The sequence below is a fragment of the Apteryx mantelli genome, chromosome 3, assembly GCF_036417845.1.
Source record: "Apteryx mantelli isolate bAptMan1 chromosome 3, bAptMan1.hap1, whole genome shotgun sequence".
Taxonomy (NCBI): domain Eukaryota; kingdom Metazoa; phylum Chordata; class Aves; order Apterygiformes; family Apterygidae; genus Apteryx; species Apteryx mantelli.
Window position 1 is genome coordinate 112,185,730 of NC_089980.1, and position 13,610 is coordinate 112,199,339.

Below are 13,610 nucleotides of genomic sequence, written 5' to 3' on the forward strand. Positions count from 1 at the left end.
TAGATAATATATAAATTATGTATCAACACTTTTATCATAAGACCATTCAGTCCTATTTGTTTGTTCAAATGTTATTTTTAATTTCCTCCTTAAAATACACAAGAGAACATAGTCTTCTAAGTCACTACTTCCTTGCTAGTAATTAAAATAAATTACTCAAAATCTCTGGTATCTGTGGCATAATCGTTCTTCCTTTTACAAGGATGAATCTCTAATTTAAAGATTGTTATGCTTTTATACAAAGACCTGCTTGAAAGACATAATCATTAGCTGTAAGAGTTAGTGCACAGCGTATGGTAGGGATGGTTTGTGAATCTGTCTTACCTTTAGTCGTCTGAAAATTTGCAAGTACAACATACTCCATTTTAAAAAATAACCTTTAGAAAAACTGTAAGGCATAGAAAGATTTTGCTGTTTGTAGTGTTTATTCTATTGCATGCATCTGGAAGGTTCATTGTAGCTCACAAGAGAATCACCATATTTAACTAAAGTTGTGGTAAACAGCATGATTTCTTAATTGAAGCTATTATGAAATAATACATGTAGACCACTGTATTCATTTGCTCTACATGACTGATTACAGTACACCTGTTTCACTTAGAAAAATGCTTGATATCTGCAGCCAAGTCACAGTTGTTAATAGATTTGAAGAGGTTTTAATTTCACTTAGTGTGGCCCCTTATACATAGTGCTATCATCTACGCTAGGAAAACAGACATCTGTAATTTTCCATCACTGACAGTCTTAAGGCCATAGCAGCATTTGCCTTTTGCCAGTGGAAAAGAAAATATATAAGACTCATCCTAACCTTGTTTTTCAGTGGGCAAGTTGTATAAGAATAATATTTTTAATTAGGCCAACTAATACGACTGGAGGAAAAAAACAAAACAGGTTAGTTTCCAGACACTTCTGCTCTGAATCTTAACTAGCAAATTTCAAACCACACACAGGTTAAGAATAATTGTTTTGCATTAACTTAATTAATGGTTAGTTTGAGATAATAGGTGGATGGCACAGAAGAGAAGGATAATAGTGATAAGGTCATTGAGATCTACAGGACAAAAAGAGAGACAGATAATTATGCAACATAAAGCATCTTAAATCTATGTTAGACTGAACTTAATTTCAAAACTAACATAACTAAGCCTTTGTTTTTGGTGAAGAGGGTCCCCTCAAATTGTAAAGGTTAAATTTTATGTTGATACTATTTTATTATATAATCTTATAAATGTAAGGAATTAAAAACAAAAATAATAAAGAAAAACAGCAAGATTTTTCTTCTGTTTTAACTTAATATGATTAGAAATGAGAATAATTGCTATTCTGATGAACAGATGATATCAAAATGCCTTAAAGCCAATTTTGCTTCTTCCCATATTTTCATTATTTGCATGAGATATGTGTTTTGTCAGTATGAGATTTGATTTTTATTTTTAACATACATATACTTGGAAATTTAAAGTATACTTTTGATTTCGCTAAAGGATTAAATTGAACTATACAGAACATGCTTCTGATGTGGTGCTTCTGTATTATGCCCAAGACAGGACAGCCTCAAATTCAGACAGTACTAAACATAATGGTGAGAGAGAAATAATCCATGCTCATATCTTGACGTAAATGACAGCCATTGTTAGAGCTCTTTGAGAGGACAGGACAGAGAATAGCTTGCATCATATCTTCAACAAGATGAGCTTATTGCCCTTTATAGAATGACAAATAGGGGGGCTATAGCTATTGATAAATCCTGGGCAAAGCAGTAGATAGCAAATGGAACCATGAACTGATGCATGATTGATTATAGCATTGCTTGCACCCAGAAAATGATTCTCAAGCAAGCTAACACCACTTGGAAATGCTGTTATTGGAAAAATGTTCCTGAAAACAATTCACATCATTTTGCCACTTCAATTCAAATGTTCTTTGTGAGCTTGTTTGTTTGTTTGTTGTTCAGATATTCTTATTGTTTTTTGACCTTTCTAATTTGAAGCTTGAGAAATTTTATGTTTATATTAGAAACTATTGCAATTATTTGTAATAATTGACATCAAACATGACTGATAATATCCAGGTTCACAGCAGACAATTCCAATTTCACAGCTCTGATAGTTGTACTTTCGAGTCCAACTTTTGTTCAGACTGGACTCGCTATGAAATTGATACTTTATAAAATGAAAAATAAAAAAAAACAACAGTTGAACAGACTACTAACAAAATGAGAAAGATAATCCTAACTTCTGACTGCTACAGGATATTTTAGCAGTATAAAATCACCATATAAGGTCACCTATGTCTATCTTTCAGTAAGTATTTCAAAAAGAATGGGAGAGATCTTTCTTCTCCCTAAAATTAATCTTTCTGTACTCTTTTCCTCTCCTTAGCTCCCTCTCAGAAGTCTCGCATAGACCTGAGCAAGGCAGTCCGAATGCCTTCATTTCTAAATGCATCTCAGTTCTTAACCTGGGGAGCTGTACCCAGCAGTGTAACTGAACTTGGTAATAATGCTGAGTGTAAAAATCTACACAAGTCAGATCCTAAGTGACAATATGGAACATATGGAGAAGGTTATACATGAGAATAGACACACTGTCACAACAGCAAGCAAACAGAGCTAGTTTTAGTGACTTACCTGGCGACACCAAAGCTTTCGAAATATTTGCAAATAGGCCAACACCATAAGACACAGTGGTGCCATGTATGTCACCAGAAAAAAACAAGTGTGATACATTTTGGGGTAAACCTCAGCTGGAAAGAAAATTCAAAAAGAAAGAGTATATTTAAATATACATACATTTTAAAAATATTTTGAGCCAAATTAAGAACATCTGAGCAAATTTAAGCCAAGTGCGAGAAGTTTATGTTCTATTAAATCAGTGAAAGATAGAACATGTCATTATCTATCAGTAGTTAACCAGTTATTTGAACTATCTCATCTTTTAATGTGTTTAAGAGGTTGTGTAACTATCTTTAGTTTTCCTTCTGTGAGGGCTACTATGTATCTGTATCTGTATGTATCTGTATGTGCTGTGTGAGTTGTACAGTCTCTCATAAGCCAAGAACACAGACTACAACACAGAAGTGCATACACTTTAGAATATCAATGAGAGGAAACACAGGCACTTCTTAAAACACTTTTCAGTGTTTTTTTTCAGTGGTGGAATAAATGTATCTTCAAGCTATACTTAGTAATATATTATTATAACTACATGGGAAAAATAAAAACTAGAATTATTTCAGTCAAGTGTTCTAAACTTAGGAAATTCCTGAGATTTTGACTCCACTTTAAGAACAGTGGTTTTGCTACCCTCATGTCCTAACATTGCGTGATCTCTTTTCAAAGGACAGCTTATGGATATTATTTGATTAGAGATGAATATCTTACAAGAGTTGTGAATATATTATGATTTTAAGAATGTTATATCAGAGTCCTCCTTTTTAGATTATAGCAGAATGTGCAGTGGGTACCTGGAAAACTTAGTTTCATTTTTGTACTACCAAATGTAATTTGGTATTACCAAATGTTGATATTAATAACAACTTAACATTTATGGACAGCCTCAGAAATGGAATGGACATTACACAAGCTACTATATGTAGTAGAAGAGAAACTGTTCACCAGTCAGAAAAACTTCGGTATCAGGGAAATAGAAATTTGGTTTGGCAAAATCTAACACATGTTCATGGTTAGCAAAGGCAATAGAGACATAGTCATTGATAGCTGACAGCTTTGATGGATCGGGGTTGAAACAATTCAGATGAGCAGGATTTAGCTCCTTACTTGCTCTGAGATTCCTCAGCAAACCAACTTACCAGTTCTTAACTGAGCAGCTACAGCTACTAGCTCTTGCAAATGTCCCTGGGGAAGGCAGACCATTCTGGGCAGTTGTTTTATAATTGGCAATAACTTGGGTTTGTATATTTACTGATGATCTCAAAATGATTTTGCACTTCAGGGAATGCAGCCTCACAACAATCCTGTCAGACAGGGAAATACTGCTGTTCATGCTTCACAGGTGGAGAGATTAAGGAGAAACTGGAATAACATGACTTACTGGGATCACAGAAGGTCAGTGAGGGAGCTGAGAGTACATTCTTTCTATTAAGAAGGAGGTGCCACCTGCCTCATCAATACTCTGCAGGCAGCCAGGCCCCTTGCAGGTAGAAGGACAGTACTTATTTAAAAGGCCATCTGGAGTTTATGGCTTCCAGTTTAGCATTCCAAATAAAGAGAAACATTAAATGAGCCTAGCTATCTACAAAGAACTGATGAGCCAGGTTGGAGGAAGATCCTAACATTTGCCTTTGAAGTTTAGCCACCTGGAAAGTGCCAGCTGCGAAACATCAAAGGAAACCTGTCCCTCCTCCACCCAGGGCAAAGCACTTTGTAGAACTTTTCCTTAAGAAGAGTGACTCTGTTTAGCTTCTCAAGCCAAAGAAAAGCTTTAAAGCTCTTTGATAATCACAGTGGCAAGAAGGAGGAAGGACTGGTTTGGGATAGCATTCATTTATCAGCTGGGTAAGTTCCCAGCTCCTTGAATGAGAACATCAATCAGCCTGTGGGCTTGGTGATATATCAGCTGCCTGACTGGAACCTCTGATCCTCTCACTCGCAAGCAGAAGAGGAGAAAAGCATCTTTGCCTTCCATGGGTCACTTAATAGGCTTTGGGACAGAGGCAGATCATTCTTAGTTGCAATAACCATCTCTTTAAGAAGAAATTAATGATTCTTGTGTTACTGGTCCCTGTTTCCCTGAAAAGAGGAAAGTAGAGAAAAAGAAAACAAGTGGTCACAGGGATTGGACTGGGGTCAGCATTCCTACTCAGTACCAGTCAGATAGTATGATTGCTCTGCCTGATAAATAATCAATATGCTGAAACAGGCCTTCTTCTGTCTGCTGCAGGGATTATTAAATTTAAAACTTTGTATTAAAGCTTCCTTCTCAGTACTGTGTTCCAGTCCCAGCCTGTTGTTCAATGGAGCAAGGAGGAAGAGGTGTGAAACTACGGCTTCTGGATTTTGCCAGAATTTTACTAAACACACATACACTCAGACACACCTGAACTCGAAAGGTTTTAATATGTCTAACAAATGAAAGATTCCTTTAAGCCACAGATGCATAATGAAATTCTTTGATTCTTGACAGCTTCCCTAAGAATACCAATAGAGAAAAATAACAAGACTACCAAGATTTTATGAGTGTCTGTGGAGAGATCCCAGGTTCCCTAGTCTCAGAAAAATCTCTGTTAGGTTTTGGAGTAACCAATAAGCAGGCACAAGACAGGTAAAAAAGTATATTTTTAGGATAAAGCCTAATGAATAGAGATATTGGGAAGTGGGTGCCCACAGTAGAGAAAATCAGATTACACAACACAGTGTCTTCTGATTTATGTTCCTACATTACCGTAGTTACAGCTTGCTAATATTAAAATCACATTTTAAAACCTGATATATTATGCTTGTATTATCAATTCATGATACCACAAAGAATAATTTAGTATTAACAATATTCTGTATAACTTCTGCATAAAAATGGCCCAGAAGTTTTGCCTTAAATTCTACATTTTCAAATCACTTGAAACTATGTAGTCTGAATGTTCTCATTCCTTGCATTTATTCTGGACATCAGAATTTTGTGAGCTCTTTAGTATCACTCAAATTAGCCTGTTTTAGGTCATATCTGAACTTCCAAAGCTTCTAACACTATGTAATATAATTATTGTGTATGTTTAATAGTTGAAAAGTACACTTAAGGAAGAGTCAGGGATCAATATTTAGAACTTTTTTTTTTTTCTGCACTGCAGGTAATAATTAGTATTATAGAATTAACTGCTGAATACTTAAATAAACAGGATATATAAACCTTCATATAATAATGTAATTTCCAGCTGTGTTACTTTCTCCAGAATTAAGAAAATATGTTTTTCTACTATTTTATGAGTAATCTAGGAGGAAATGGAATACAGAAAGTCTTCCCTTTGTTTCCATTCAACCACATAGTATTGGGAAAGAATTATCTCCATATTCTTTTTATCATATGCAAAAGGATTGGCTAATGCACTTTGGCTAGCACCCTTTTCATGAACAGCTCTAAGAGAATGTGGTTAGCTGTCTTGGACACATGATGAACTCATTTCAATATATGTTTCTTTTATTTTGGCACTTTATCATCAAATTCAGCACATAGCAATTACAGACTTCTATAGAACTATGGCCAACACTGGCTCCTTAAATAAGTCTGCCTAGGTCACATGTTGGATCCTTCTCCATTCCCAAATGAAATATTGTTATTAGGCAGTACTAGAAATGAAAAAACCCTCAGTCCAGAATTGGCAATGAATTTCATATTCAGGAATACCAGAAGCAATTAAAAAGAAATCGAGCCTTGTTTTAGGCTGAACTATTGCTCTATTTTCAGTCACTGGCAGCTCTCCAATAGCATACTTGAAATATTATTATTAGTCAGGGTCGCCACTATACAATCACTGTTAAGGCAATCCAAGCGTCACAGTGTTGAACAGACTGTCCTTCCAGCCACTCACCAGACTTATGTGGATTTCAGCAACTGGACCTAAGTCTGGGTAGGGTGCAGTGCTGCCACTTGCTTTGGTGTCTCTGACATTTTCCTGGACACAGCTTCCTGTCTGTTACTCCTCCATAGTACCTCATGTTTCAACAACCTTACCTTCCCCAAATTAGTATAGGCTTCCAAAACACTTTGGGAAATGTCATTAAGCACCCCCTTTTAGAGTTTCAACCTTGGCAATTTACAGTTTAACACCCTTGGGACATATGATAGTTGAAGCACATGCAATACTCTACAAAGGTTTCATCAGAAGTACCCTAATTTTAGACAGCTCAAGTGATATGCAGTTGTAAACAAAGCAATAAACAACCAAATGTAATCCCTTTCCTCATCACACAAATTGACTCTCCTATAGAATTTTCTTAGAGTCCCTTGAGCAAGTGCAGTTTCTACATCTCCACTTTCTCTTTTCAAATACGACTTATTCTTAGGAACACAAATTTCATCTTCCTTCAACCTCCTGCTAGTTAGCTTGCTTTGACCCTATATTTTCCCACAGTCAAAAAGCACAAAAAAAAGAAGCAACCTTATTCTTTGCAAACATTAGCTCTTTATTCCTTCCTCTGACATCGAACCTCACCAGGCTTTTCAAACTGCTGCCCTGTTATCCATGTTCTTTTGTTATTCTGTTTGGCAGTCTGTCTGATTTCAAATCCAAGTCCTTAGTTGAAAAACTGGATCTTCTATGCTTTGGTCCAACTGATTGTCTTAAGACATTTTCATTTGAATGGAAATTACTTATGCTAATGACACTTTATTCTCCATAGTCTGAAAGGAATGTTAATATATTATATTATCCTCACTGGTAATACATGGCAAACACTACAGTTACTAAGTTCTTCTACGACATGAGCAACATACTTACACATAGAAAGGTTTTTCTCTCAAGTCAGTGATAAGCTATTATTAGAAAGAGTGAAGAGAGGATTATTATTTTACAGATAGTTAAAATGCACCAGCAGAATAATTAGAAATGGCACTGCATTATCATTAGAAGAAAAATTCCATAAAAAGGCAGCAGTATAAAAGTAGGATAGTTATTTTTAAGTGGAATAAAGATCTTCTTACTTCAGAAAACTTCCATGTATTTTTAATGTAAAATTATTTTCATTTTATACTCAATAAAAAAACAAAAAAACCAAAATGTCATTCTGGAGTGTTGGCACTTCATTTCTGAAGCCAAACACAGAAAGAACATTATTCTATGCATAAGTACTTGCCTTTGTCATACCCTTTTCTACCTCTCCAAAAGTCTGAGTTGAGACTCATAACATAATCAGAAGATTGTCAGATTTCATTTTGGACAAATACACTCCAGAAGGGTAGGGTCTTGCAAATGCATGTGGGAGCTTTGTGCTTTTATATAATGGGTGCTTTAGCTCAAGCATATCTGTGGGCTGCAACTATTCTAGTCAAGTAAGGAACAAGAGGCACTCTTTAAAATAGTTCCAGAGCTACTACAGACTGCAGTTTGAAAGTAACACTTCTCTGTTGGAAATCAAAAAGTGGCCAATATAGATCTTGAAATTTTGGGATTGTGTTCTCCTGATAAAATGCTCTTCTGACTCCCTAATTAATTAACTGCAGAGCTTTCCATCATTTTCATTTCCTAGGCTGATTAAAAGAATCTTTGCTGCAGATCTAACCTTGAAGTGATGAACGCATGGATAATTAGCTTTCAAACAAAATGGATGAACACAAATTGTACCCTGAGTGAATGCTATGAAGGAAAACAGTCACATAAATACTGCAGCATCCAGCAGCAGACTGGGATACAAAATTGTTCACAGATGAAAAAAGAACATTAGAAGTAAAGAGCAGACATCCTCTTCAGTGAAACAGTGGGTACAATACTCATAGATTAACAGAGGTTTCCATTAACCTACAAACTTTCAGCACATCTTTGCCTGGAATGGCTGCCAGCTAGCTAACGGCCATGTACACCAGCCAATGCAGTGTTCCAGGGGACCAGGCGGGATGAAGGAGATAAAGAACAGGGAATGTGATGGCCGGCATCTCCTCATTCATCCCCTCCCCCGGCCCTGCAGAGGCAGTTAGCAGAGGAGGAACTTTCAGAAAGAGCCCTCATCAGTTCAAACAGCTTAAACTAATTTATCTTAATTGTTCACAGGACTAGAGTCTTTCTGTACAGAGACAGCTCTGAAAGAGAATCTGATTGTATTTTAGTCTGCCTTGAGGCTATTAACCAAGCACCTTTTAGTTATAGGCTTTGGCAAATTTGGCTTTATTTTCCTGTGTGTGAATAATGATATTACCGGTGGTCATTTTATCCAGTGTCAGAGTCACAGCATGTAACTCATATACTCTATTAGCATTGGAGTTGTGCCAAGACCCACCAGAGTTGGGTGTGAACCGTTCAAGGGGGTGCCTAGCACTACTTGATAGATGAAGTCAGACAAAACAGAAGCAGTTGCTCCCTTGCAACCCTTAGGAATTCTCACAGTTGAATTCAAACACAGAACAAGTTAGATTCAAAGTTAATCTGGACAGGCAGAATAACACTTCTTGGATGAAATCATTCGAAACTTATTACATCTTCCAAGTTACTTAAATAATCTTGTCCATGATAAATTCCAAATTGTAGACTAACCTTCTACTCCATATTAATGACATCTCTAAATTCTGTAGTGACATACAATTTGCACTGAAGTCCCAGGAGTTTTCTATAAAGACTAAATCAAATACCAGCAATTAGCAAAATCAGTATCCCAGGTAAATAAAAGTTCTGTTCTCATGTAGTTATTTCTGAAGGCTAAATACTGCAGCCTTTGTATTATCTGCAATGTCCATCAATCAATGAGAATTATATAAGCATAAGCATTGAAGGGTGGGAACATTTTTCCCCTCTGGGAAACATTAACATGGTCAAGACACAAGACAGCCTCATCCATTTAAGCTTGGTTTCAAATGTACTTTTAGCAATACAAAAGAAAACGTAATTTCAGAGTATTTGAAAAGCAGTAGTTCTAGGAAAGATTATATAATTAAAAACATTTTGTGATATGCTTATACAACCTGACTTCATTTTAATATATCCTGATATATTTATTACATAACAGCAGTACAAATTCAGTGTTTATGGTCAATGACACACTCACCTCCCCAGTGCTCATCACAAACTGTGAATAAGGTGGTTTTATTGGCTAGTCCTGGGAACACACTGCTGCACTCCATAACAATAGCCTGAGGAATCATTATGATGCAGGACACAACCCAGATAATTATAATGCTGTTCCTTGCTCGCTTGGCTGTGCTTTTAAACATCAAAGGGTGACAAATTGCATACCATCGATCCAAAGCAATGCAGCTCAGTGTTAGTACAGACACCGAGACTGAAACTGTCTAAAGAAAAGAAAATAGTATATAAACTTTCTCAGCGTTTTAAAAATGAATTGTATTTTCAACATAGTTAGCTCTTTATTCACAATATTAAATAGAAACTATTCCCAGAAAAAAAGTCTTCTTTTTAAATGACTTCTTACAGAATTACAAACTAATGTATAAATCTATTTATTTTGTGTGATATCCTCATCTGTTGCAGTCCCACTGGAATCAATGGGACAATTCACAAATTAAGGTGCTACCCAAGCTGAAGAGGTGTATCAGGGTCAGATGCTGTAAGAATAAAATTATGCAACTTAGAATTTAAAAAACATTATCTTAAAAATTATTTTTAAAACATAATACCACTAATTAGATCCTTCTTCTTCCTTTGTAGAATGTGTTTTTTTTGTTTTTCTATGCTATACTCAGATACCAGTATTATCATTTTGCTTTTCCAGTTTTCACAGGAAGAATGGAAATTCTCTTGAAAAAACAATCAGCCTACAGCAAACTAAGTCATTTTACCCTTCTATTCAATATAGGAAATGATCTGTGACTTTGGTTTTATTCTTTCACTCTGTACATTAGGCAATCATTTCACTTTCTCTTCAGATTTTCTTCCACTAGAAAGAAGGCTTTGAAAGAATTTTGTGATTTTGACTCTACCTAATAGAGGATATACTTGCTGGAGAATGATTCCCCTTGACAATGTGACTCTTTAGCCTGAACATACAGTGTATCCACTGAAAATATTAAATTTGCTGGATACATTCAGAATTCTGCTGAATTCTTTTGATTTATAATGACAGAAAGTCCAAACAGCTTGTCATTCTAGTATGCCCAGTTTGTTCGTGTAATCTGATATACTTAGAAAAGGTGCCAGTCGTTTTGACGGAAATGTTCTCATAACTAAATCCACTGATAATGAATGAACAGTGGCAATAATTGCTTAAGGGACACAATGTGATCAGCTCCCAGTGCATGAGGATACTTTGACTATTTCTAAATAATGCTCAGTAAGTCACTAAGCATATATGAAAGTATAAACTCAGTTTAGAGTTCTTCAGAAGGACTGATTCTCTGTCATGGGCACTTACTAGATGTTCATGTCCACATACAGAGAGTATAAATGCCAGTAATTCTATTTATATACCTTTTATTACTTTATATCCTTTCTGAATAATTTAAATGATCTCCCAGAGTAAAGAGCATCAGGCAATTGTTCCAGTAGGTGTATTGCCCAGGTCTACCAATCAGTTGCCTCAAGAACAATATTTATTAAGCATAAACATGTAACGCATAAGTGGAACAGTCCTTTAGTCCTGTGCAGGTATCCTGAGATATCTACTCTAGCTGAGATAAACTTCCATCACATAGTCTCGATTAGGAATATGCTTTTGTTCTTTTTCATAACAATGGTAATGTATGTGCAAACACAGTAATACAATACCTGTAAGTAGGGAATCACTTTGCAGAGAGGCTGCCCAAAGAACCAAGTTTCTGTGATGTCCACTACTAAAGTTGCTGGAAGACAAGTAATTGTGACCAGAATGTCAGCCAGAGAGAGATTTACTATGAAATAGTTCGTAACTGTTCGCATGTGATGATTCTTCCACACTGCAATGCAAACTGAATTTGGAAAGAAAAGTTAGTGTGCTGCAAATAACCTAGGTAATGCTTCAACAGGAAAACACTCTGCACTGTGGGATTAAGGAAGCGTGTCCTTTGCTTAATAAAGAATACTTGAATATGTAGTTTAGTGTAAAAAATAAGTGTTTTGTGTTAGAGTGGTAACGAGAGAGTACATGGAGAGAATCTCAGTACACAAAGAGTAGTTCTCTAAAGACTACAACATGAGAAATATTAATCTGATATATAAGGCTGCCTATTTTACTGCAAATACTAACTCCAGTAACTATTAACACAATTGTCTTGTCCATTTTAATCACTTGGCTATATTATGTGGAAATACATGTCTACATTTGTAAAAGTTCATCTTTTTTATGACAATGTTAATTCTTAATTTAAAATGTTACCAAATGAAGTCTTGTAAATGGCATGGCATCTATGCAATATTTTATAAAATATTTTGCTGTGTATAATATATCCATTGTATCTGCAGAAAATCTGTAACAGTTGTCTGTGCAAAAGGTATTTGGGATTTGAGGTAAGTAAATTAATTTTTGCAGTATTAAGCACAAAACATTTTAAAAGTGGTATATTTTTAATTGCGACTATTGCGATCAAAAGCAGCATGTAGCAAATAATCTACAAGATATGCCTTTAAAGATTGTTTTATATCTTTTGTTTTCAAATTTGAAAGGCTTTTAAAAATGAGGCAAATCATTCCTTAAACATGGTGGCACTAAATACATAAGCTAATACATTAGAAATGCCAAAATTGAGCCTGAGAAACTAGCCTTAAAAAAATAAGTTTTGGAATAACTTGGGAAGTAAAACCCTAAGAAATTGTAGCATTTGATAGCTTTCAAATTTCTAGATTTCAATCACTAAAGGCTCTTTAAAAACTCATCCAAAAATTTTTCCTGAAATACCACAATACTTGTTGCAAGAAAACAATACAATTCATTTTACATCAAAGGTTCTTCTCCTTTAAACAGTAATTCATCCATCATGTAAATCTGGAAGAACATTCAAAGTCTCCTTAATCTTTCAGGATATAGCACTAGGCTCAATTTAGATATATTAAGCAGATCACAGAACACTCCAGAATAGAGTTAGAAGGGTCCTCAGGAGGTTGTCCAAATCTAAAACAGAATCAGCTAGAGTTAAGCCATTCTCTTATTAAACTAACTAACACAGCTAGAAAAAAAAATAGATAGACTTTAAGGCACATAATCTGTTAAGATCAGGTGCTTCTTTAGATCCTAAGAAGGATGGCGTGCCTGAAAGCTTGTGTCTATCTTCCAGCTGTATCAGCTGATAAAATAAAATATATTACTTCACCCCACAAATCTTGTGTCACTTAAGTCTTTAGACCAACACAACTACAGTAAGACTACTACTAAGCCATTCTTGTCAAGTTCATTTTTTAAAGTCTGTTACTGGGGAAGATTTCATGCCTGTCCTAAATATGTTCCAGTGTTTAATGATCCTCCCCATAAAAAAAGTTTTTCTATTTCTAATCTACTTCTCCTTTGCTGCTATTTATATCTTTTTTTCTTTTTTTTTCTTTTTTTCTTTTTTTTCTCTGTATGCAGAGGGCAATGAAGAACAGTTTTTCCTTGAGGCAATCTTTCACATATGTGAAGATTGTTATCAAATCTCTTCCCAGCCATCTCTTCAGGCTGTAAAATTTCAGATATCTTCACCTTCTACTGCTAATCATTTTCAGAACTGTTGCAACCATCCTTGTTGCTGTTCTCTGGATGTTCCTCAAATTGGATCACAACTTAATTGTCAGAGTGCCTTGCCCCCAAATTGGTGCAATATTGATTCAAGACTTTACTAAAGCTTTAGTAGGAGCTAAGACTGGAACATTTCTTCATGAAGGCAAAGTTTGGACATCTGGGGATATTTTAGGGCAAGTAGAGAGGGGCTAGGTGGCCTTCACTTTCTCTAAGAGAAGCTGATTTTATCAACTACTCTTTTAGGATGTAGGTTTCCAAGTTTCATCTAAAACCCTGTTGTGCCACAATAGATGCTCTTCTTGTCTTCTAA

At 35.4% G+C, this 13,610-nt stretch overlaps 1 protein-coding gene across 1 annotated transcript in view; it reads right to left on the minus strand.

Annotated features, from left to right (window-relative positions):
* HCRTR2 (hypocretin receptor 2) overlaps window positions 1-13,610 on the minus strand; it is a 33,643-nt gene that overhangs the window by 6,569 nt on the left and 13,464 nt on the right. The window contains exons 2-4 of the mRNA XM_067294171.1: window positions 11,380-11,558; window positions 9,704-9,947; window positions 2,630-2,745 (exon numbers count right to left, since the gene is read on the minus strand). Of these exons, the coding sequence (XP_067150272.1) occupies window positions 2,630-2,745; window positions 9,704-9,947; window positions 11,380-11,558 (539 nt within the window). The remainder of the gene's footprint in view (window positions 1-2,629; window positions 2,746-9,703; window positions 9,948-11,379; window positions 11,559-13,610) is intronic.